We start from the raw sequence: 24,488 nt of genomic DNA, 5'->3' as shown, positions 1-24,488 counted from the left end.
GAGTCACAGGGTTAATTGGGAAGAGAAACCTAACGATCTTGACTGGCTATGATTCTTGAAGCAGCATTCAAACGTATGCAGTACAGAAACAGGTGGCTTTGACTGGAGTTTTGTGTAATTTTCCATTTTATTTATATCAAAACCAGTGTAACCCCTGTTTTGAGGAAGAACAACATCTGACATTTTTACTGACATTTTCTTTCTGTGGAAACGGTGGCCAGCCCTGATCTTAATAGCATTTTAGTGTTAACATATGGGTTTACCTCGTGATATTAGTTAATGGAAATAGTTTTTTAAAAGTTTCACTTCAAAAATGTCGACCTTTCAAAGGAAAAATAAGAATCTACCGAAACGTTTTAATCGGTTAGCTAATCGACAGCATTACTTTGCCAATGCAGGCAAAATCTGAAAACAAAAACAAGACAGGCAGAATTTAAAAAAAAGGCTTTTGTTTTTAATGTCTACCATAGAACTTTTACACCTTTTTCAGGAATTTTGTCTAATATTAAATAAAATTCAGGAGGAGGACCTCCTAACTACTGAACAACCAATACATTCAATTTTACAGCTTTTACAGTTCTTCAGAACAGTTAAATTGTTTTCCTCTAAAAGTGCTTTTTATTCAACCAGAGATTAAACTTCCATCAAGCAAAAACTGAAGAATGATCCAAGATGGCTACGTCCAGTAGGCCCTTCTACCTTTAACAAGCCAGTAACCCATCTAGGGGTTTTCCGACCCTCGGTAAATAGGCAGCTATTCACCCTGCATTGCATTTCACAGGCCCCTGTCCTGCAAAATGTTCCTGTCCAGCCAGGCGCTGAGCAGAGGCAGGTTCTTGTCCATCCAGCGGATGTTCTCCTCGATGCTCTCCAGAGCCTGCTGGATGCAGCGTAGCCCAGACCCACTTTCTCTCTGCAGCATGCCAAAGAAGCCTCGCACCTGCGATGATTAGCAGACAGGCCAACCTGCGGTCACACCCACTGGCTCTTTGCCATTACAGATACTCTATCAAGCTTTACTACCCTTAGGGCCCATTTCCAGTCCCTCAGCAGAGCAGCACGGGGGTATCTGCTAGCGGGGGTCTTCATTCGTTAGCTGCCTCTCCACCCCGAAAGAAAGAGCTGATTCCACTGAGCTGGCCAGTTGTTCCCCTTACACTCTTTAGGGAATGTGTGTCTGTGTGTGTGTGCGTGTGCGTGTGTCAGAAGAGCATGGAGCAGAACTCCTGGCCAGTCCATGTCCCAGGACAGAGCAATGCCAGCAGACTCGGCTGTGTGTCAGACTGAAAACCTGGCAGGCGAGAACTGAGGTACGGCCCTCTTGTGGTGACCCTTCGTCTCAGCCTGGGCTAGAGCTCAATGGAATGCGGAGAACCAGCACTTTAATCCCGTCACCCCACACCGTGCTGGGGTGGTGCATGAGAGTATGTACAGCCTGCTGGTCTGACTGGTTAGGTGGGTATTACCCAAGTCAGATCCAACCATCGCCCGGAAGCCCTTCGCATTATTTTGAGTGCTGCCCAGGGACACACGTTAGCCACAGTGTTGGGTTTTACTTTGTCTTATTTTACTAATCGTGTGCCTTCCTACATTCCGCAATGCATTCATCAGTTCCAATCTGAATCATGAAATAGACCTGGACTCCCTGAAATTCGAATTCATTTCCAATTCTGTTCCCCATACTTTTTTTCCGGTCCCAACTCAGTTCTATTTCCTGATTTGGATTGGAATTGATGAATACATTCCAGAATAGCCCCACCCTGCTTCCTACAAATCTCTTATTCTGCCCTAATCCCTTACCCACGTCCTAACTGCTTCCCTACAGCCAGGACCCTTTGTAGGCAGCCAAATACTATCTGTAATAACGCCGGTTGTCTCTGGCTGTTGTCTCTATATAGGGGTAATTATACTCTTATCTTGTTGCTGATTCCACAAGGTTATTCTAGGTTGGAATTTGCACGGCATGGCTTAATAACATGATTGGATAGTTACCTCTTCCAGCATTTCCCTGGTGGAGTACTGGTTGGTGACACCCGTCACCATGAATGCAATGGTAGGAGAGCCAAGTTCAAACCTGAGAAAGGTTAAAGGTCAAGCATGGTACTGGACACTATTACCAATCTCACCTGAGGTCAAGCATCAGCAGGACAGAAGCTGATTCAAAGTAAATGTTGAAAAATTTGAAGGAAAATAGTAAGCAAAGGAAAAGTGAGGGAGTGGGAGATAGCGGCACCCACTTTTTCACCAGTGTTTCCCAGTTGGTCCTCAAGAAATCCCAGGCGTGCTTGTAGCCTTTTGGGTTTTTGCTGACGGAAACCAAAAGGTTGGGCAGATCCTGTGTCTTCAGGACATCCCCGGCCAGACCCTGTCCCATAATCCTGTGTTCACACGAGACAAAAATTAGAGCTGTAACACAGTACTACCAAATGATAAAATGGGAAACGGGCAACTAACGATTTGTGTATTTCCGTTTATCTATGATCATGCCATTCAAGTACACAAGCATTTGCCCAGCAGGGTTCAGGTCCACTCACCTATAAATAACAATAAACACAAAGTCACTGTATAATCATTTTCATCAGCATTTGTAACCTGACAGGAGCAGAATCATATACGATAAACATAGGGCAGGATTGCGCATTAAATGATTTCAGAAGCATAAAGCCATATGCAAAACGAACACCGAATGCTATGGCTGATTCCGATCACTAGATATCAACCCGATTAAACTTACAGAAAATCATATTGCTTTGACAAATGACAAAAGAATGGCGTTGCACTCCCCAAACAGATACATTTCTGTTTATGTCAAAATACATCAAAGCTGGTCTGGAAGCTCATGGAGGCCTAATGTCCTACTGACCCAGTTTATGAACGTAAAAAAAAACTGGCTCCAGAAAGAAGATCAAAAGAGACGAAGAGACAAACCTGCTACACAGTAACACAAAAGGGCACTGAAGTCTGGGCTGAATGAACAACCATGACTCACCACTGGAGCTTATGTGGCAGTGGGCTGATGGACAAGGCCGTCTTGATCTGGCTTTTGACAGAGGGGAAGAGAGACTGCCGGTACTTCTCAAACAGGAAGTCCCAGCCCTCATCGGTACGTGCCCCCACTGCGTACACTGCCAAGCTGACATCGCTGGGCAAACTGGGGAAGAGAGTTTGGGGGAGAAGAGGTACAATCATAAGGCCTGAAACTGTTCTTTATAGGGAGACCGACCACACACACACACACACACACACACACACACACACACACACACACATTATAAATATATGTATCATACATTTGCTTATATCTAGTTAAGTGAACATTGTACCCATTTATTAAGGTAGATCATATATTCCTGTTAAGAACCCACCTCCAGGATGTCACACCAGTCCTTGTAACCTACAACTCCTATGCTTCACAGACGCAACAAAATAATAAATGTCCCGTAATTTGCAAGCAAAACGTTTGTATCCTCTTGGATAAACATCCTTCACATTAATAGAACAGTGCACTTTTTTAGCGTCCACTCTAAATATCGCAAACGTGTAAAGATCCTCGGCAAACTTTCCGCCAGATTTGAAATGGCGACTTATGGCCCATTTGTTTAAGCTCCCCCCAAACCAGTACGACTGTGGTGAGGAAGCAGAGCTGACCTGATGGTACCATTGGACTCCCTCCACTTGCTGAAGAACTCCGTAGCAGTGCGTGTGCAAGGCGGGTGGCCACGAACGCAGGCAAAGAGCAGCAGGTAGCTGCGCAGCATCCGCTGGGACACTGTGCCCTCGTCGCTCCAGGACTGCCGGTCAATCAGGTCCCGGAACAGACGCACAATGTAGCCCTGCACAGGGACATAACACAGCAACAGCTTGACCACCAGCTAATACCATTTGAAATGGGACGGTATAAAATTATAGCGAGCTCCACAATTCAACTTTAAGGAAAAAGTTTCACAATCTTCACAACAGTCAACATCTCACGATCTCCTTCTCCGTCAATAAACCGGTAGTATTTACTCCTAGGTGAAGACTAATTTTCACAATTGTGGAAGTACTTTCAGCAGTTCTACTGGGATTTAACATTTCAGAGAACTCCTGCTGTTATCAACAGTGGAAACTAGTCTTTCTGAAATGTAGACCTTCATCTGGTTCTCCAGGTCCTCCATGTCCCTCTTCTCCATGAGCTTGTAGAGGGGCACCAGCTCACCGAGGCCCTGCGTCACTGGCATGATCTCAGTCTCCTTACTCAGGTAGAGGCTCAGATCCAATGCTTTGTCAAGGGGAACCTTTCCAATACTAAAACACAAGATTACAGGCAGTCCCTCAGTTAAGACCGTCTGACCACTCATGCTTATGAACAGACTGCCATAAAGCCTTTTGTACTAATAATTCAGGTTGAATACAATGGTTTGTAATAACAGACGCATGCACGACTTTGTGACGCTCGTGAATAAATTGCACAGCTTCAGCGGTTCATTAGCTTGACGTACAGTAAAGTACCGTATGTCGTTACTTTGATCGTTAATGTATAATTATTAGGTACTGAATTGTTATTTTTCTGACTTACCTACAAAGTCGACTTAAAAACAGACACAGGGAACAGATCTCGTTCGTAACCTGGGGACCGCCTGTATACGTACTCTTCGCAATACATATTCTATAAAGCTTGATATCTCAAGCATTACAGCTCCTTGTCTCTTACCTGACTAGCTGGAAGATGTTGTTGATCAGGCTGGCCCTATCATTGCTGCTGAGCGCTGTGTGGTTGTGCCTTAGCAGTGAGATCAGCGCATCCCAACCACTGGATTCATAGTGGACGATATAATACCCACTCATGTCCACATTAAACTTGATCCATTCAACTTCCTCTGGCAGGTAGAGCACATCTGCAGGAGGAACATGAACGCAAGCGGCTGCTTTAGTGAGCGCGAGTATCTGAGACACCGGGAGAGAAGGGTTCCTGCGAGTATCTGAGACACCGGGAGAGAAGGGTTCCTGCGAGTATCTGAGACACCGGGAGAGAAGGGTTCCTGCGAGTATCTGAGACATCGGGAGAGAAGGGTTCCTGCGAGTATCTGAGACATCGGGAGAGAAGGGTTCCTGCGAGTATCTGACAGCTACAAAAACTGGAATTCTTCAATGGATGCATTTATAAGATGTCAGATTAGTTTAATCGACCACTCACTGCATGTGGATTATCCCACGTAGAGAATGACAGGCCAGAATAATCCCCATAGCAAACATCACAGCTTCCATACCCTTAATGCTGCCCTTCATTAGTCAATACCAAGAAATGGCTCAAGGTAAGGGAAGCTGCACCCATGAACTCCCTTAAATACCAAGGCACCTTACACACCATACGCACCTTAAACCGTGTCAAAGACCTTTCAGCATTCTGGTACTCATTACACAATATACAACGTCAAAACCATAGAGCCATGACTGAATTATAAACCTGTTTTAGTTTTCAGCAGGAATCGATGAACGGTGTTGGAGGTGCTGGTGACATAGGTCAGCGGTATCTGCCAGAGGAACCTGTGTAGGATAGTTAGAGACACATAGCCAACATTAGATACGACCTCTATTCGTCACATAAACTAGTACAAAGACATATAAAAGCACTCACCCTGAGGTCTGGGAGGGCTCTTTACTTTTAAGGTATCTCTCCTGACTTAATCTGACCTCTCGACCTCTGACCTCCACAGTCACCACTGGGAAGCCTTCCTGCAGGGTCCAGGTGTCCATCATTTCACGCACGTTCAGTTCATCCTCCATGTACCACTTCTGTCAAAGCAGTGCATTTCCTACTGATTAGCAGGCAGCATTTAACATTACTCTCTTCATGGTGCTTTATAATATTACTGAATGCAGGATTACTTTACATCTCCAAGACTACGTTCACATTACACGCCTCATTGTTCTCATTCACAGTACGTTCAAATTTCAAGCCTCAATTCTAATTTTGGTAACACTTTCTATGAAAGCCATGTTTACAAGAATCTTCTTACAGCATTATAAACATGATTCTAAATATTTATTTTTAAAAAAGGCATAACATTATAACCATGCTTATTATGCATTATGAATGCTTTATGGAGCTCTCATCTGTAATGCACTATATAATGCACTTCATAATGCAGTACAAAGCATCCTTAATTCTTATATAGACCATTATAATGCATTATGAAGGTATCTCTAGTGTATTAAAGATGAGAGCTTCATTGGAGCTTACAAAGTATTAATAAAGAAGATTGAGAAGATGCTGTGATATTTTATTAATTCTTATACTGACCATTATAATGCATTATGAAGGTATCTATAGTGCATTATAGATGTCAGCTTTAAGTAAAATGTTACCATTTTTTGCTCGGATTGGATTTGCCTCTGAAGAGTTCACTTTCACAATTACAAGTTCCCTGTATCTAATGTGAATGCAACTGTCCTCAAAAAAAAAACATATTTGTGAGACAACTCGTATTAAATCCAACAAAATAGACCTGCTTTGTCATTACTTTGGCAAATGTTTCAAACACTACTCAGTTTCGGCAGGTTCTTCCAAATCTGGCTGGAACTGATTAATCTCCCACAGTATCTAGTAAATTCCCATCTTCCTCATCCTTCCACTGACTGTAGTCACAGCTGTAGCTCTCCACTGTTGTTTCTTCGAGCTGTTGGTGCTGGCTGGTAATGCCACGCGTATTAACAAAAAAAAACACCTGCGTTCCGATCTGACCTACTCATTCATGTTACATGGCCAGGAATGAATCAGATACATATTCGATCTAGGACTAGGTATGACAGTGATTCAGATCTGGTTTGAAAAGATCAGAGTTCTGTCTCCGCACAGCGCTGACATCATTACATCTGTGTTACATTAAGGCAAAAATCAGATTTGAGTCACAACCTGGTAATGTGAACATAAAAATGCCTAAAAAAATCATGGAAATGCACAACAAGGAGACTCACTGAGGCTCCAGTGTGACGTCTCTTCCCAGAACAGTTTTCACCTCCAGTAAGTCTTTCTTCATCGGCTTCATCTGATGAGCAGAACTAGAAGAGAAACAAAGACAGACAACTACTATGTCAACACACATGCTCACAGCAAGAGGATCCCAAGGCACATGCAACCATTAAATAGGTGATCAAGGAGGGTGCCAGGAGACTTACATTGGTAAGACTTTCCCATAGGTGGGCGTTGACTGTATTCTGGTAGCTATAGCGTCGGAGGTATCGGACAATACCAGTTTTAAAGGCTTCTGGTGTGAGAAAATCTCTCAGCATGTTTAAAATACAAGCTCCCTGAAAGAAAAGACTAAAGCATCAGTGAATGTTTTCACTACAAACTCAAGTGTTTGTCTTGATGATTCATTAATATTAGAAGCTAGCATTACACAACTTGTACTACACACCATTGACTGTAGTTCTATAGTTTTAATACTTACTGTGATGTGCCTGGATAAGCACATATATCTTATGATATAATACAGGCTAAGAGAGCAAATTAAATCCCTGAAGGACCATACCTTATCGTACGAAACGTCATCAAACATCTCCTGAATTTCTGTTGGGTCCTCCACAGGTGTGGAAACAGGGTGAGATGAGCTCAGAGCATCTACCTCCATGGCCTCAAAACATTTACTCAGGAAATAATCCTCCTAGAGCAATAAATATGTCCATTTAGGGAGGGAGATACGGACAAAATGTCACATCACGATATTTTTGGTTACAATCACAATCCAAGACGCAGATCGTGATTTTTTGTTCACTTGCCAGCCAAACAAATCGGAATGTATTGGACCATTTCACCACTTAACCAGCAATCCTACCCTTACAAAAACGCGGCTCGCAGGATTATAATAATACATTTAATTAATTACTGAGGCACATAAAATACTGCATATAAACTGAGTCATTATAGGAAAAGGGCTTAATTTTTAATGCTTTCAAAATTTGCAAGGAAAAATTAACATTTATCGCTTTGGCCTTGTGCACAAGAAGAAACAAACAATAACTGGTAACTTAAACTGGTTGTGTTGCCACTTGTGTGAACCGCATCTCTATTTACAGCATAATGTTCCTCGTCGGATTTTACAAATTTTCACACAATCAAAGCAGCACCATTCTGGAACTAGTTCTTGCTCATAAGTCAGGCCACATTCTCTGTTAATTCAACAGTAGTTGAAACCATCTGTAGAGGCCACTGATTGTTTAGTGTGTGTACAATATTACAATATAAGTACAATATTTTTAGCAGTTTGATAGCATATAAAGGTTGCGTTTTTTCCAAATTAGTTAACTGGTTAGAAAAGGTCGATTAAGTTTTTAATTCAAGATCTAGTCAGTAAGTTGAGTTTCACCGAAACAGATAAGTGACAGAGGAGTTTGATATGCAGGCAGCACTGAAATGTTATGCGGGATGAAATTGCTTTGTTTCATGTCAGTCTCTTCTTGCTGCAGTACTGCTGCAGCCTCCAAACACGCAGGCATCACGTGATACGCGCTTGCAGGTTTGTTCTGTTGTCATAATAATAGTGTTAAGTAGTACACTTGTAACTGCACATTCACTGGAAGCTCGGCTTTGCTGCACTTACGCCTAGTCAAGTCAACAGCATGTATGTTTGTTATGTGCTTCTCTTATCTGCTATTTGCCTCACTTGTATGTCACTTTGGACAAAAGCATCTTCTATACAAGTGTAGTGCTGTAACTCAATTTTTGTGGTAACTGTAACACTTATCCCTGGGTGATATTTTACATAATCTATTCAGTATGTTTTTATTACAGGACTGAAATTCTGCAATATTTTCAGCAATAAAAGCATGCTTTTCAGATGAATATCAGAGATATGGGGTAAAGTTAACCTCACCACTTGCAACTCGGGGTTGGTAATGTTGACGGACACAAACTCCATGAATTTGGCAAAGCCCTCATTTAGCCAAAGATCATTCCACCAGTGCATGGTCACCAGATTGCCAAACCACTAATACAGAGAGACAGAAAAGACAACAGTTTTTTCCCAATTGTTAATACAATGTTGCTAATTGCCACTAATTACCAGAATTTTGACTTGAGAGAGACAATGAGAAAGCTGCGCAGTAAATGCACTGAACTCACTAAAGCATATTAAAATAAAACAGGCTTTTTGAACACAAAAGATAAAGCACCTGGTGTGCCAACTCATGGGCGATGACCATGGTGATTCCTAGCTTTTCAGAGGCAGACGACTTCTGCGGGTCAAAGAGGAGCCCAGACTCGCGGTAAGTGGTCAAGCCCCAGTTCTCCATGGCTCCCGACTGGAAGTCAGGGATAGCGGCCAGGTCTAAAGGGGACACCCAGAGTTATCTTTCATGAAAAGATGCGGAAGCTAACTGACAACACTCAGAGAAATGTGTACGTTAAACATTTCACCCTGTAACTTTATAATTTTGCTGTGTATTTTTGTTACATCCATGTATGAAAATTGATTTTTGTCATATTACTATCTGCAACATAAGTATATTGTTTATACCAAAACTGTCGCCGAATAATACATCTGATGTTTCATGCTGACCTTGTTTGGGAAGTGGATATGGAATGCCAAAATAATCATCATAGAAGTCCAGAAGCTTAATTGCAGCATTCAAAGCATATTCTGTCTGGTTGATCTTGTCTGGAACAGCATACACTGATATCTGGAGACAGGGTCCATTTAGTTTATAAATAGTAACCCAGCATTAATAAAATATGACTTAGATGTACATAATTACTGCATGACATGTCAGCAAATGAATTGCTAAACACCAGCGGATACTTTGAGTACCTTGACTCCATGTTGACTTGTGCCACTGATAGACAGGAAGTCTGAAACAATGAAGGCCACCAAGTAAGTACTCATCTTCACGCTGACATCAAAGTGGTCTTCCAGCAGTCCTCCTGGCAACTCTACAGTCTTCACCTGGACAGACAAGAAAAACCAGTGACATTAAAGTTATATGTCCTGCTGAAGATCTCCATATTCCGATTAGGGTAGTACAATAAATTATGGCTTTATAACCTCTTTATCACACATACAGCCAGAAAACGTATTTCTTAAATCATCTGGAAGAGTAATTGCAGACATGAAAATACTAAGGCAGTAGTTTGGATTAGCAACGAAACGCAAAAGTTGTCCTCTATACCTTTGGCATATTGGACAGTGATATGTGTTTAGCTTCTCTAATGATCCGAATGGAAAAATTGGCTTTGAAGGCCGGTTCATCAAAACAGGGGAAGGCAGCACGGGCATGGGTTGGCTCAAACTGGGTGGCTGCGAGGGACCTGGTGGCGGGAACAAGGAATTTAGACAGGATTAAAAGAATCCCAGAAACTGAAACGTCAACAGAAGTTTGTTTTACGCCTCATTCAGTCATTCTAGGCTACAGACAATAAAACAGAAAAAAAGATAAAATTATTAAGATAAGCAGCAGTCTTGCCTCACTTCTCCTTGCCGTGTCCGGTAGGTGCTTTTGTAAAAGCCGTGAAAGCTGTCTGAGAGGTTAGCAGCAAAGTCCATGCGAACTCTATATCGCCGTCCTGAGGTTATTCTGAGGGCATCAGTGACAAGAGCCACCTGCTCAAAGGAAGGCAACTCCAGAACCTTAAGTGGGTGATGCTTGTCTGACTCCAGAAGTACCGCCTTGGAGATCTGTAGGTTTTTGCTGTGAAGGATTATGCTGTCTGTGTTGTGCAGAACCTCCAGGTGGATCTCAACGGTTCCAGTGAAGTCGAGTGAGGTCAAGTTGGGGTGGATGCGAAGGTCATAGTGCAGTGGTCTAATTGTTTCAGGGAGCCTCATTTTATGCCAAGGGAAAGGCTGACCATCAGCTGCCACGGGAAATGTAACCCCATCTTTACTCTCAGTCTCACCAGAAAGACAGAGAGTCAATTGGACAAGTTGGAGAAGAATGCTGAATGAGACGTACATTCTTGACGTTTTCCAGACCGTTCTCCTTTCCTTAGAAATTTTCACCTTCGGGAAGAAAGAAAATAGGTGAATACAATTATGGTTGTGGAATGGTTATACTTAGAATTGATGGCCTTGAGAACAGACCTTCATTCATCGTGGTTTATTCACACACACGCAAACTTCAAACACATAAGGGAATAATGACGCTTAAAACTACATCTAAAAATTAAACATCGTGCATTTAGCTAGTGAAGAGTAATTCTTCCACGTCATGGATAGAAAGGGGACGAAACATGATCGACGCAGCGCTTCATTCGATATAATACAGTGGATATGAATAATACAGTGGCCTGTGGTTCAGCTGTGGCTTACGAACAATTTGATTCGTGACCAAAAATTTCGTGAAAGAAGTACATTGGTTCCCGAACAAAATTTGGTCGACGAATAGATTCTTCGGCCAGCGGAGCGCATGTCCCAGCATGCCCCGCGCGCAATTGTAAATAGAAGGACAACAGACACCAATGAGGACCAAACCGAAATATACAGACGGGAAACGCAAGGTTGTCAGACGCCGAACTGCAAGATGCACACGGTGGAAGATTTACACACGCTAAATGCACGCGAGGATCAGATCGGGTACACACAAAAAACGGGCAAACACACGCGCGACAATAGGGAAATGCAACCATTTACATTAACAACAACAACACAAGGGTTAAGGACTGTTAATAAAGAGCGTGATTCCCCCAGCAAGCAGGTCTCCATGTCTCTGCTCCCGCGATGCATCGGTCCGCCTGTCGCCACACTATATTGTGTTTTTCTTTAAAGTTTTTTACTATAAAAACTAGAAAATTAATTAGGAATTATTTGGTATGCTTGTGAACGAATTAATCGAATTTCAATGCTTTCTTATGGGAAATAAATGTCTTACTTCGCATACAAATTGGTTCACGACCATTTTCCTGGAACGGATTGTGTTCGTGAATCGCAGGCACCGCCGTACAGGAATATAACAGAAGCCGGTGAACAACAAATTATTGCTCCCAGAATCAAATTTAAACTTCAGTCTGTTTAGCGTGAATATTTCACATACCGAACACCAAAACTACATTTATCTCACAAGCTACTTACCATCGCGAAAGAAGCGAAAATGCACAAAGGAAAGTGAAAATAAAACCAACTGGTTTGCAGAAAGAGTGCATGATGGGACAACAGACGCGAACGAATTTATAAGCAAAGTGCAAGGTTCCTGTTAAACGTTTCAAGTTTTATTTTCTGCAAAAGCATGTTTACTTTTTTTGCGAGGGGGAAATTTTGCTCACAAGCCCCATAAGAGGCCAGACAAACACTCTTATTTTTCATATACTCACCTTAAGTACATTAAGCTATTATCCACCATCTGTTAAATAAAAACTAAATGTACATAAAAACGTCATTTTAAGTTCGGTCACTGCTGATGTTGCCAGTTAATTGATCAAATACGCAAAGCAGCAGCATACAGAGGAGTAGCTGAGAAGTCGCAGAAATGTACCGAATATTTACATAATGCTGCGTGCAGAGTATTGAAGCCTCCCCACACTTCCGGTCCCAGGGTCCTGTACATTTATTTGATCACACATTAGTTCAACCGGTTCCCCAGCTCTCATCCGTCTTCATTCTGGGGATCTTGGCCTGAAAACCCATAGTACAAATAACCAGGAAAACGCAGCGCAAACGCCTTAACGCAAATGTACAATACTGATACACCCAGGCCAGGAATAAAATTCCAAATTTTGTCCAATTTATGCTTGTGTACATGAGTTGTGGCTTTTTCTCTTCATCAGCGACATGTTTTGGTTACCTCTAGACTAATAAAAAAATAACTAATTTGTGTAATATCAACGGACCTGAGATGGTTTCAGTTAATGCATTATGCAGCAAGATAAGGTACAAAATATTTAATTGTTTTCAACTCAGATTAGACATACTCAGCAATATTATTCAACCAAACACATAAAATATAAAATCAGTACATCTGGATATCATTGACATATGCAGCTTTGTCTCCTTGCTACAAACTGTTTACAGTACAAAATGAGAGAGGAATTTCTATTGCACATTAGTTACTATAGTCCATACAGCAAATGGTGGTCTGTAAAAGGTTCCATGCTTTTCTATAAAAACATATCAAACAAAATATGTTTGCCAATTAAAATCAAAAACAAAGTTTATCCTTATTGCATCACACAGCACATACTGTAAAAATGTTACTCTCTGATTTCTGAATAGACAGAAATTTGTCATTATTACATTTCTAATCAAATATTTAAGATAAGATGATGTGGGAAAAGGGAATTTTTGCATCATATGCCACTAATATCGAGCAGCCAGATAAATAATTTTAACACACCGGTGACCTCCTGGTATGTTTATTGCTAAGATTAGTTGTTACACCACAAAGCCCCTTCCACATGCAGAGTATGTTAAAGGGTTCTTAAGGGAAAACCAGCAGACCATAATCTCTTTTTAGAAAAAAAAAAAATCTGAAGACTGCTTAGTTTAGAGATTAAGCAGAAGTTATTTGTTGCAGAATGTTTGATGCTACCTAGTTTTAATGGTATTTTTCTACATGCACATGTTGGCCTGGTTGAAGAATCACATGTAATGAATCCAAATGGCATGGCTGTAACCCAAAGGTGTAGAGGCAGAGAGTCCCTTGTGAACCTGTGCAAAGATGAGAGCATAGCGTCCTCACATCTGGCTTCCAAGATTCTTCTGGCGGTGCCCCTACTTGGCCACCAAAGGAAGTCCATACCTGACCCTGCTCTGGTTAAGATCTTTACCACCACCAAGTTAATCCTTACAATCCTTTATGTTGTTTTTCTTAGCAGGACTTTCCGTTACGGGCGACCGCTCCTCCTGGAAACTGCCACACCAGCTCTGCTCTCTAAAGTCAGCCCGTGCGGAGTTTGACGGGACAGGCCCCAAGCCGCAGGAAGCAGTGCATCGTGGGGCGAGGAGCTACCTGGGCTGTTCAGGGATCAGCCTCTTGAACCAGCTATTCACTGCGACGTCTACTCGCATGACCAAGGTAAAGCTGAGAAGGATGAACACGCTGGATACAACGAATCCGGACGCCTCGAACATCAACCTGCAGGGAAAGTGTACAGGTCAGATTGCATGGAAGACCTTAACATTAATGTTTATACTGGGCTCATACATGCATTTATATCGATGCATTATCAAAGCATGGTAATCAAACTGTAATACTCCAAGACTACATTATGGGTCATAAAAAAGTAACCAGCTATTAAACTGCTCTTTGCTGTCTGCTTCTAAATTCTTAGTCTGTCCCTCAAGTTCTCTACAATGATGATCTTTAGAAATGTAGCTTTTAAGCTAAAATGATTCCAAAAATTGAATCTTTTTCATCCAGTGTGTTACAGTGCATCTACACTCACTCCACTATTATGCCATTTGAGCATTATATGGTCAAATAAACGCTGATGTAATAGACTCACTTGGGTGCAAAGACCTTCCACACCATGAGGTGCCTCCTGAGAACAGCTGCAGCCAGGGCTGACGCCAAGATCTGCGGGCAAAAGGGCGGGCAAAGCAGTGACTCCCAACTGCATGCACTGGATCAGAGGTCGGCAATCTTATCCAGAAAGGGTCACTCTGTTTAGGGGTTTTCAGCGCAACTGCATAACTAGATTACTAATTAGAGGACTGATTGGCTGAAGAGTCCTCACACCTGGGTTGGACATGAAGGTTACCCCAAAAACCTGGATACACACCGGCCCTTTGCGGATAAGACCGGCCACCGCTGCACTGGATGGTCAGGGTGCGTCTCGAAGCGGCCACCTGCTCACCTGCGCCCCCTTGATGAAGAGATACCGCATGGCCAGCTGCAGCAGTGCGGCGGAGAAGCCGGCAGGTCGCTCCCTCAGCTTCATCTCCATGACCGTCTCGTCTCCTTCATCTCCGTCCGCAATGTGGCCCCGCCCACGCTGGCCCCCTCGCACCTCACACACCAGCGGCCAGAAGAGCAGGAGAGGACACCCCACTGGGAGAGATGAGGAGAGGCATGAAGATGATATAGATTCTGAACAGTTTAACCACTTTTCACCATAAAGATAAGGAGGGCTGTCCTTTGCTATCGGTGACGTAAAGACAGGCAGCTAAGCAACCACTCCCAAACATTTTAAATATTTACGTTGGATATGGAAAGTCCTCTCATGAGACAGACTCTCCTGCAGCAGAATATACTTCATTGCAGTTTGACAGACACCAAGTAACTAAAAAACCTTGTGATGTTGTAGCTTTCACCATATTATTTATTCAGGTTAGTTTTTCATCATGCATTTCATATATGAGACTGCTAACTAGTTAAACATCATTTATACATCAGCGTTGTTTCTTTAAAAGGGACAGGGATGCTTCTTCTGTATTTGTGTATATAAAAAACATCAGTGCTTATTGTTATTTATGCACTAGTGGCCATGATTGGGGAAACATTTCCAATTTTTAGAGACCGCAGAATTTTATTCAGCTGTTGCTCCAGTTACTTATTTAATCGTATGATGTATATTTATAACATTCTTTGATTTTTCCACCAATATTCCTACAGCCATTTTTAAAGTATAATGCCAAAAATGCTAGGTGTTTCCACAATTTTCCTATGGATACATGTGATATATCTCTATATATCTAATATTCAGCATCCATTATTTTTATTATTATTATTATTATTATTATTATTATTTATTAATAATAATAATAATAATAATAATAATAATAATAATAATATGTTCTTTATAGTTTTAGTATAAACATATTTATGAAGACAGTACCTGCAAACAGGATGTGGGAGGAGAATGTATTGAGAGTGACCAGCGCACCAGGGAGCAGGGTGCCTGAGTGCCCCTTGGGAAAGCCCACAAAAGCTGCCCCCCACTGGATGGACGGAAAGGTAGGCAGGTGCCCCGTTCCATGGAAGAACTGGGTGGCAGCCAAATCCCACAGTATCACTGGGAGCCAGGGCACACTGAAATCCCCTGCAGGCAAGGAAGGGAACGTACTTAAATCAACCATATTACACTGTTCAGAGCAGGGCTGCTCACTCCTGCTGCTGGAGATCTACCACCTTACACACACCAACATGAAGATCATTTAAACATTAATTTCTTTGACTGTCTGATGGTTTTGCGCTTTTGCACAATACTGTGTGTGTGCGTGTACATACACATACATGCATACACACAGTATATAGATGCTTTTAAATTTTTGCAAGCGAATCAAACAAAGCATGTGTATGTGAAAACACATAATCAGCATCACGGTCATAAATATGGTGATACTATTAAAGAGGCGCCACTTATCTCCAGAAAACCAGTTAAGGCTGAAATATGACAAACATGCATATTTTGAGAAAGTGCTCATTACTTTGGCTTGTGACTCAGGTGGTCACTTACCCATGAGCGCCCCCTGCAGGGCCACCAAGTTGCTGGAAGAGGCATGTAGCTGTAGCAGGGCTGCCGCCTCCAGCAGTAGCAGCACGAAGGCCAAAGACACCCCCTCAGGGTGCAGGAGGAGGAGGCCCAGGCCTAGCAGGCCTGCCAGCAGGAGCAGAGCTGCAGAGTATACCGTGCCCAGGCCGTAGGCTTCCACAGCGGGTCGGCCATCCGTGCCGAGGACCCTGGGCTGACCGGCGTCTTCCAGGGAGAGCCGCATGTGCTGGTACAGCTGGGGAATGAGGTGGCGCAGCTCGGCCTGGGTGCTGACCCCCGTGCTGGCGCGGTACCGAGGCGTCGGGGATGGGCCAGCTAGGCTGCGGGCCTTCAGAAACACCGTTAGGGGGTCCAACCAGAGCAGGGCGGTACCAAGCCCCAACAGGCCAAAGGCAGCACGGGGCAGAGCCGTGAGGGCCAGGGCAATGAGGTCAGCCAGGCCCCGGAAAGTGTCCTCAGGAGTGGCGTCCACAGCCCAGTGCAGACCCACGGACACTGCGGCAAGCGGGAACACCCAACGGGCCACCAGAACCGCAGGGCCCGGTCCGTTCAGGTTGCCACAGCGGCGCAGCCAAAGGCGCAGGAGGCCGGTCCAAGCGGCCAGTGATGCCACCGACAGGGCGTAGCGCAGGTTGCGGGTGCGCCCGTCCTGCACGCGCGAGAGGGGGAGCAGGAGGGGGGACGGCTCACAATTGCCCTGCTCCTCGCGGCAGGCGGCGAACGATGGCACCATGTACGCCGAGGCTGCCAGCACCCCCAGGCAGGCGAGGAGCGCCAGGCTCTCCCTGCGAGCGGCCGAGAGGGAACAGGAGGACACAGGAGGAAAGGGGCACGGGGGCTTCTGAGGGTCGGGGCTCGGTGTGAAGAGGAGGCCGTCCCAGTTGAGGCGCAGCGGGACATAGAGGCCCAGGGAGAGGAGCAGGAAGGTGACCACGCGGCCCTCAGCTATGACGTAGCTGTCCGACAGCAGGGAGGCACAACGCAGGAAGAGGACCAGCAAGGGGATGCAAGGGAGAGACAGGAACAGTCCCCTCCAGCCCCACCGCCGGGTTTGCCCAGCCTTGGCCCCCCTCCCGGCACGGAGCAGCCTCCAGAGGAACACAGACTGGGAGGCGAAAGCGGCCGCACCGAGAAACCAGCCCGCCTCCGTCCATCCCACAGACATCAGCTGTACGGCGACCACTGCCCCAGCGGCCAACACCCCCACGACAACAGGGGGCGCCAGTGAGGGGCTCTCCCCGGCTCCCGGCAGTCTCGGCAGCTCTGACGCGGCGAGAGTCACCAGGCAGGCGGTGGCCAGCAGCAGCAGCCCGCCGAGCATCTTGAGCGGGTGGAAACGCGCCCAGGTGGCCCGGCAGACGTCCCGCACGGCACTGAGGTAAGCCTGTAGGCCGGCGAGCAGCGCCGGGGGGGGAGCGCGCCCCTCCCGCAGCACCTCCCCGTACTCAGCAGCAAGCTCGGCGAAACGCACTCGCAGCAGTGACAGGCTCTCTGGGGAGATGTCTCTAGCCATGTGGGCGTAGGTCTCCAGGAAGCGGTTCACCTTGAGATCAGGACATGAAAGGTAACTCAAAAGCTGTTGCTTTCTTTAGCGTTCGAAGTTGCTATGCTAAACCAAAATTGCACTTTAAACAGCCAGTTCTCTCTAGTCAAAGAGTTCTGTCCCATTCCTACACTGTCCTGAGCTAATGTTCAAACCGTCTGGTTACTATTTATTACTGCTGCACATTAAACTGAACTCTGTGGCACAGTCTTGTTTCCATACTTCGTAGTATGTGAAACGTTTTATCGTATTACATTACCATTTCTTGCGAGGTCTTTTACACAAATGTACCTTCCACAGTATACTACAGTATACTTGCTATAATGACAAAGTCGAACGATTTATCACCAGATATGCCCATGCTCAGAAGAAAATTGCTCACAGTAACAGGGGCAAACAGGGGCAAACAGCTTTATGAAGTAATTTACATTAAAGTTCTTAGTTATTAATCGTAATTCAGCAGGTCCAGGTCAGGTGTTATAGAAAACTAAACATATAATAATTTGTGTTTTGTGGACATATTCTGCATTTTTGGTGTTATTTTAAGCTTTTGCCCTGGGCAAAATCCAACAATATATTAATTTTTAGTCTTTCTCCAAAATCACTAAATAAAAATCTAAAAATAAGTGAATGCTATGCACGAATCCATATGTAGATTACCATTGGGAAAACGTCATATTTGGACACCAAAGTATTTTAGAAATCTAAAAAAGTCCATCTTTTGACTGAGCAAAACTTAAAAAACTAGGGGGTGAATCTCAATACCAAGAACATAAAGACCGTACTTGTAGTCTTGGCAAGACTGGTCTTGCTAACTTGCCTTCTTAGAATGAACTTGGGGTGCAATGAATCATGGGATTGGTCTCGTTCGGCGAGGATGCAACCGATGCATCCTTGGTATTTGGGGCAGAGAAAGACCGACATCCATGGATTTTTACCTTCCTCTATACTTCTGTTCTTAGTACTGAAACTAGTCTTCAGCAATGGAAGATGACATAAAATGGATACACGAGAACACAAGTATGGTCAAGTACGCATTGAGATTCATCCCCAGTCTAGTCTAAACCATTGAGCATCCAAAGTGAGATTTACTTGTTTAGCGTTGATCCACAAGGCCTCTGCCTGGGTGAGGTGGGGCTGTGTCCCAGCTGTGTCCGTGTCCTGCGGAAAGATGGGCAGCAGCACCTGTCCGATGTTGCTGTACGGGATGGGGATGCCCAGCAGCAGCGCCAGCGTGGGGACCAGGTCAGTCTGGGGAACCACCTCAGGTTCTACCTGCCAGAGTAACCAGCCACAAGCTCCTATCACTCAGCTGCCGGCCACATCCACACAGCATCACAGATTCCCACAGTTCCCTTTGGAGATGGGCTGCACTCCTCACCTGGGACCCAGAGGGGGGGAAGAGTGGGGTGGGACTGTAGAGGAAGAGCGCGGCGTCCGTCTCCTTCAGGCTCTCGCCCCCGTGGTCCCCTGTGTCCGTCATGCCATGGTCACCCATCACAACTAGCAAAGTGTCATTTTCCATGAGCCTGATGACAGATCTGTCAAAAGAGAAACAGAGCAGAATGAAGATTAACAGTGAGGTACAGGGTGTTCATACAGAAATGTAGATGGCTATAGAAAGTGCTGTGCCTCAGTGGATGAGCACTGTGGCCTCGTGCCTCAAGGGAGGGGGGCACGATTCCCACCCCAGGCTCTCTCTGCATCTTCACCCTCCATTTAGGTGTTTCCCCCAGGTACAGAGGGTTAGCAAAATAACCCAAATATCACGTGATAAAGCATAAACTCTGAAGTAACTAAATTACAACTTCAAACAAGAGTCAAATATTAGATGGAATTCCAGCTTATCGATATGAAAGAGTTCATATAAAAATTAGCATTAAATTAATAGGCTTTCTGTCCAGAGCTACCACCATCTCTGCTATGCTATGAAGCTGTGCTTTTGATAAGTACAGGCAGTCGCCCGGTTATGGACGAGGCGTGTCTGCGAATTAGTAGGTAAGCTGGAACAGGTGAATTTGGTTCTTATTTAGTGTCAGTTACTCAGATGTTTGTCCTGGTGTATAACATACATTGTTGTGCCTGTATTGTTCATGTGCTAGAGCACTGGGCTGCGCACTGAACAGCAGGACAATGGCAGCGGACACGGCAGCCCCCAGTGACCTTATGACTCCGTCCATCTGTGTGAGCTTGTCTGCCATGGCAGGGTGGTTGGGCCCGAATCGATGTCCGCAGTGGTCCACACCCAGGAAATGGGCGATGAGCACATCCCAGTTGCTGCTCTCCACTGCAGGCCCGGGATACCAGTGGAACGGAAGAGAGGAGTGACTAAACACGGCCTGCAGAAAACCTACAAACGAGGCTCTCTGTTTTGAGCCAAAACAAGACGACCCACTAAGGGCCACATTCTATTATGTAAACACTTCCTGCCCCAAGTCAGTGAGAAGCTTTTTCCAAAGGTTTGAACTTGACTGAAGAGTAACTAGAGACAGCAGAACCTGGATGTAAACTAGTGGCCAAAACTGTGGAAACTTCCAATTTTTATAGATTGCGGAAATGTATTCAATTGTCACTCCAGTTACTTATATTTAATTGTGCAATGTATGATATTTGTAAACATTCTTTGCTTGTTTTTAAAAATTACTGCTAATATCAAGTAGAGGTTTTCATCAACTTATACCCTATATGACTCATCAGCTTAAGACCGTTCTGAGATCGCAAATATGTGGCCACAACTGCGTCACATCTGGCAGTGCGAGTGTTGGCCAGTGCGAGTGTTGGCCAGTGCGAGTGTTGGCCAGTGCGAGTGTTGGCCAGTGCGAGTGTTGGCCAGTGCAGTTTCCATGCCGTCTGCCGCTGAACAAAGAAAATGCTGATCAAAAGGTTAAAAAACACCAAACAATATGACTTAAAGATTATATAATTTTATTATACAGTATACTATACATAAAATAATTTTTGCATATAAAATAATTGGGCGACTTATGACCAGATCAATACGGTCAGTCAGAACCGACTCTGGTCGCAAGTCGACTATGACCTGCAGTAATATTTAAAGGATAATGGCAAAAATGCTATGCGTTTCCACAATTTTGGCCACCAGAGTATATCATACAAGCAAAATGATAATCAGCAGAAACATCTCAATACTGTGCATGAAATAGATTCAAGAGTTCAGCATTTTTGTTACGAGAAAAGTATCATTACTGCCGTCATTATTAGCTGATTTTATTAATTATATTAGTTCCAAGTATTACTGAACATACTTTACACTCTGAGTGTACGACCATGAGGCTCTTACCACAAACTGATACCTACAGGTGGAGTAGAGATGTTTCAGGATGCCATCATCCACGGTGTGGAGGTCCTTCACATTAAACGACGGGAAGGGTAGCGAGCGGTGGAACTTTTTGGGGAAGAGGCTCTCCCAGGTGTCATCCCCCATGAAGACCACACGTTTGCCTTCAGACAGAACGCACAGTACTCAGTGACGGCAGGGGCCATTGGGTTGCCTGACAGGCCATTTAGATGGTTTGGGTGGTACTTGATTTCATCAAGCAAACCTCTGGTCCTCAAATCAGGGATCTTGAATGAAACAAAGAACTTAACATGGCACTTCCTTAGTCCATCTAATGAACTACAGAGCCCCGGTAATTGACTCACCAGCTTCTCCCAGCTGGTGCACAAGGTTGTCCTCTAGGATGGCATTGGAGGCAAAGTTGTTACCCACGTCGATAAAGGTGGGCAGTGAGCCGGTCGTGAAGCCCTTGATTCGCTGCATGGTAGTGGTGGGCGGGTCCGCCCGGAATGCAAAGAGCCTCGACTGGCTTGGCTGTGATGCTGTCACTTCCTGCAGCACCGGCAGCTTGTTCTCAAAAGGCAGGGGCACGATGTTGGTGGGGTCAAACTGGGCAAAGTCGATCTTCAGTGCATCGATTATCAGAAGCACTGCCCTGCGGAAACGCGGCTCCCCACCGCAAAATCTTCCAGCTTCGTCCCCTGGGGGCAGAACGTCATTGCAGGAACTGCTCCTGTTCACCTCCAATCTCACCAGCATGAAGCCACCCACAAATAGGTAAATCCCGATATAGAAGGTGGCACACACCCACAGGAGCAGCATCAATACAGGAAGTCTCCTCATCCTAAAAACACATTAAATGATCTTCGTCAGCTTAAGATGTGCAGCACGTGGCAGACCATTAACAACAGAGGTCTCCGAATTCAAATATACATTGAAACCAACAACTTTCACTTTTAACAACTTCTGTAATTTATTTTCATATTTAGTTACACTTAAAAGAATAAGAATCAAAACTTCAAAGGTCTATCTAATATGGAGAATCGTTAATCCTCCAAGAGTCCAACACAAATTTCAAGAATATACCAAAGGAATAGTTAATGCGATAATCTGCTTGTTGTATAAACATTCTTTATTTATAACGATATAATGTAATAAAATCCTGTCACTCCTTTCGATGACTACAATCTGGAGTCACTTCTGATATGTTCTACTAAGTTCATCCAGCTAGGATTCTTACTTTATGAAACATATGTATGTTAAGAGCCTGAATAATTAACAACGCAAACTGTACTCAACAACAGCTTTAACACATGTTTTGGAAGCATTTTACATAAAAAAAACAGGTGCAGATCGAATCGCTGAATTTTGTTATTGCTAATATGACAGCAGAATGAACTGGCTCACTTTATAAACTGCAGGTCCGATCCACCTGGAGCACGGCGTGAATCAGCTTCTGACCTTGCGCGTCCTCGTTCATTCAGCGTAGGTGCTGAATGGGCAGGTAAACACACCCACTGCAGGTAACGCGGGCTATCTTATGCTCCCCCCCGGCTCCCTTAACAGGGTACGCGCGATTCATTCGGCTGCCATCCTGCAGAAACGTGAGCCGGCACGGAGCCGGAACAGAGTAGCGCGCAGAGAGGGTGACCGGCCACCCTCGGGACAGCGGCACAGACTGCGAACGCCCTCTGGTGCTTTGGAGGTAAAAATGCAGCCAACCATATTATACTCCCTTAAGTAGCGACAATATTCTTCAAAATGTTTTGCACGGTTTAAAAAACTTACCACTCCAAAAAAGTTAATTTTATTTTAAATAAGTATCTGAAATAAAATGAATGGCTCAAAAGGGTGGCATAATGGTTAGTTCTGCTGCCTCACCGCAAGGTCCTGGGTTCGGTCCCCAGGTCAGGTGTAGGACCTTTCTGTGTGGAGCTTAACTGGTGACTCTAAATTGTCCCCATGAGCGTCTTGGTGACTGCCCAGGGTTGGTTCCTGCTTGTGCCCATCGTTCCCAGGATAGGCTGCAGTCCATCCTCCTGTGACCTCTGGGTTTGCAAACTTGTTTGTAGCCAAGTGTGAAGCTGCTGAGATGAGGATCAGCATCTCCAAGTCTGAAGCCATAGTTCTCAACCAGAAAACAGTGGATTGCCCTGTCCAAGTTGTGGATGAATTACTGCCACTAGTGGACAAGTTTAAATATCATGGGTCTTGTTCACAAGCGCGGGAAGAATGGAGCAGGAGATCAACGGGCAGACTGGTGTAGCATCAACAGTTATGTGAGCATTTCTGAGCCGGAAGGCATTCCTACCCTCGCCCCTGGTCACGAGGTTTGGGAGGTGACTGAGAGAATGAGACTGTGCATGTGCTGGAAACAAACTCCCTCCACAGGGTTTCTGGGCTCAGCTCAACTGAAAGTACAGCCGGTTCTCCTCCGCATTGAAAAGAGCCCAGCTGAGGTGGTTCAAGCAGCATGCTAGGATGTTTCCTGGACACCTCCATGGGGAGGTGCTCCAGACCTGTGCAACTGACAGGAGACTCTGGGGAACACCCAGGACACACTAGAAAGGTAATGTCTCTCAGCTGGCCTGGGAGCACCTGGGTTTCCCCCCGGAGGAGCTGGAGGAGGTGGCTGGGAAGAGGGAGGTCTGGGCATCTCCGCTCAGGCTGCTGCCCCGGCTACCCGGACCCAGAAAAGTGGCAAAGAATGGATGGATGGATGGAATAAATTTCAAGAACTTTCTGGCTGCTGGTGGATAGAGCACCCAAAGAAATGATGTAGGCATGTTTACATTTTCAAGGTTAAACCGAAATAAACTGATGGTGTAATTTTCATGCAGCACTGGAAATTCAAATAACAATTTCAAATTTTGTCCAAATCGAACATCAGTCACCAAGTGATATGAAACCAGTTTATAGGTATCATGATTTGCTCTGTTGCTTAAACATGAGATATTTTTATAGAAAACTGTGCAAAAGTCTTAGTCAAAGACGATGTTTAAACCCTTTTATGTCGGTAGTAAGTGCATATTTGGTGAGAAAAAAAACAATGTAACATTAGAACAACAAATCAACAATAAGAAAATCTAAAGTAATTTAAACGTCATTTTCTTTTGCACAGTGCTGTATATTATTAATCACGCTGGAAAGCAAGAGTAAATATCAATGGAAAAGGAGGTGCATTGTGTAACCATGTTACTATTTATATTGAGCGCATGTTCAAAAATGCCCCTGAAATTTGTGAA

The 24,488-nt window shown here is 44.5% G+C and overlaps 2 protein-coding genes and 2 long non-coding RNA genes across 8 annotated transcripts; 2 read left to right on the top strand and 2 right to left on the bottom strand.

Moving 5' to 3' along the window:
* Window positions 1–432: 432 nt before the first annotated feature.
* Window positions 433–12,449, bottom strand: erap1b (endoplasmic reticulum aminopeptidase 1b). Of its 3 annotated transcripts, none has more exons than XM_049021239.1 (19): window positions 12,284–12,449; window positions 10,441–10,976; window positions 10,147–10,285; window positions 9,789–9,923; window positions 9,540–9,660; window positions 9,154–9,308; window positions 8,856–8,969; window positions 7,515–7,646; window positions 7,159–7,290; window positions 6,958–7,041; window positions 5,618–5,775; window positions 5,447–5,526; window positions 4,694–4,877; window positions 4,131–4,287; window positions 3,649–3,833; window positions 2,990–3,151; window positions 2,238–2,378; window positions 1,993–2,074; window positions 433–940 (listed from the first exon to the last, which is right to left on the bottom strand). In XM_049021239.1, the coding sequence occupies exons 2-19, from the start codon at window positions 10,929–10,931 to the stop codon at window positions 776–778; spliced, it is 2,817 nt and encodes a 938-aa protein (XP_048877196.1). In that variant the 5' UTR covers window positions 10,932–10,976; window positions 12,284–12,449; the 3' UTR covers window positions 433–775. The 3 variants fall into 3 exon arrangements, with proteins under 3 accessions (XP_048877196.1, XP_048877195.1, XP_048877194.1); XM_049021238.1 differs by lacking the exon at window positions 12,284–12,449 and adding an exon at window positions 12,045–12,160; XM_049021237.1 differs by lacking the exon at window positions 12,284–12,449 and adding an exon at window positions 11,845–11,886.
* Window positions 11,294–14,466, top strand: LOC125746786 (uncharacterized). The gene is made up of 3 exons (XR_007399058.1): window positions 11,294–11,473; window positions 13,784–14,062; window positions 14,329–14,466. It is a non-coding gene; the product is annotated as an uncharacterized LOC125746786 (long non-coding RNA).
* Window positions 12,836–22,886, bottom strand: pigo (phosphatidylinositol glycan anchor biosynthesis, class O). Of its 2 annotated transcripts, XM_049021235.1 has the most exons (11): window positions 22,651–22,886; window positions 21,609–22,087; window positions 21,264–21,407; window positions 20,109–20,232; window positions 19,327–19,486; window positions 19,038–19,220; window positions 16,367–17,945; window positions 15,746–15,949; window positions 14,765–14,958; window positions 14,414–14,484; window positions 12,836–14,043 (listed from the first exon to the last, which is right to left on the bottom strand). In XM_049021235.1, exons 2-11 carry the CDS (start codon window positions 22,084–22,086, stop codon window positions 13,914–13,916), a joined length of 3,267 nt encoding a protein of 1,088 aa, XP_048877192.1. In that variant the 5' UTR covers window position 22,087; window positions 22,651–22,886; the 3' UTR covers window positions 12,836–13,913. The 2 variants fall into 2 exon arrangements, with proteins under 2 accessions (XP_048877192.1, XP_048877193.1); XM_049021236.1 differs by lacking the exon at window positions 22,651–22,886 and having other exon boundaries at window positions 21,264–21,530; window positions 21,609–21,708.
* On the top strand, window positions 21,896–24,468 carry LOC125746785 (uncharacterized). 2 transcript variants are annotated; one of them, XR_007399057.1, is made up of 3 exons: window positions 21,896–22,020; window positions 22,810–22,948; window positions 23,267–24,468. It is a non-coding gene; the product is annotated as an uncharacterized LOC125746785 (long non-coding RNA). The 2 variants fall into 2 exon arrangements; XR_007399056.1 differs by having other exon boundaries at window positions 23,262–24,468.
* Window positions 24,469–24,488: the final 20 nt, after the last annotated feature.

This window comes from Brienomyrus brachyistius, chromosome 7, assembly GCF_023856365.1.
Source record: "Brienomyrus brachyistius isolate T26 chromosome 7, BBRACH_0.4, whole genome shotgun sequence".
Classification (NCBI taxonomy): domain Eukaryota; kingdom Metazoa; phylum Chordata; class Actinopteri; order Osteoglossiformes; family Mormyridae; genus Brienomyrus; species Brienomyrus brachyistius.
Note: the sequence above shows the minus strand (reverse complement) of the source record. Positions and strands in the feature narration are given on the sequence as shown.

Excerpts from the sequence above, each read along its gene's own strand:
- erap1b (XM_049021237.1), bottom strand. The coding sequence starts at position 11,871 with ATGGTCGTGAACCAATTTGTATGCGAA. Across the intron at positions 4,878-5,446 it reads CCTGCTGAAAACTAAAACAG|ATGTGCTCTACCTGCCAGAG; the intron begins GTTTATAATTCA and ends TTCCTCCTGCAG. Across the intron at positions 2,379-2,989 it reads CTGCCACATAAGCTCCAGTG|GATTATGGGACAGGGTCTGG; the intron begins GTGAGTCATGGT and ends GTGTGAACACAG.
- pigo (XM_049021235.1), bottom strand. The coding sequence starts at position 22,086 with ATGAGGAGACTTCCTGTATTGATGCTGCTCCTGTGGGTGTGTGCCACC. Across the intron at positions 17,946-19,037 it reads TGTGGATCAACGCTAAACAA|GTGAACCGCTTCCTGGAGAC; the intron begins GTAAATCTCACT and ends CCTGATCTCAAG. Across the intron at positions 15,950-16,366 it reads CCTGCAGGGGGCGCTCATGG|GGGATTTCAGTGTGCCCTGG; the intron begins GTAAGTGACCAC and ends CCTTGCCTGCAG.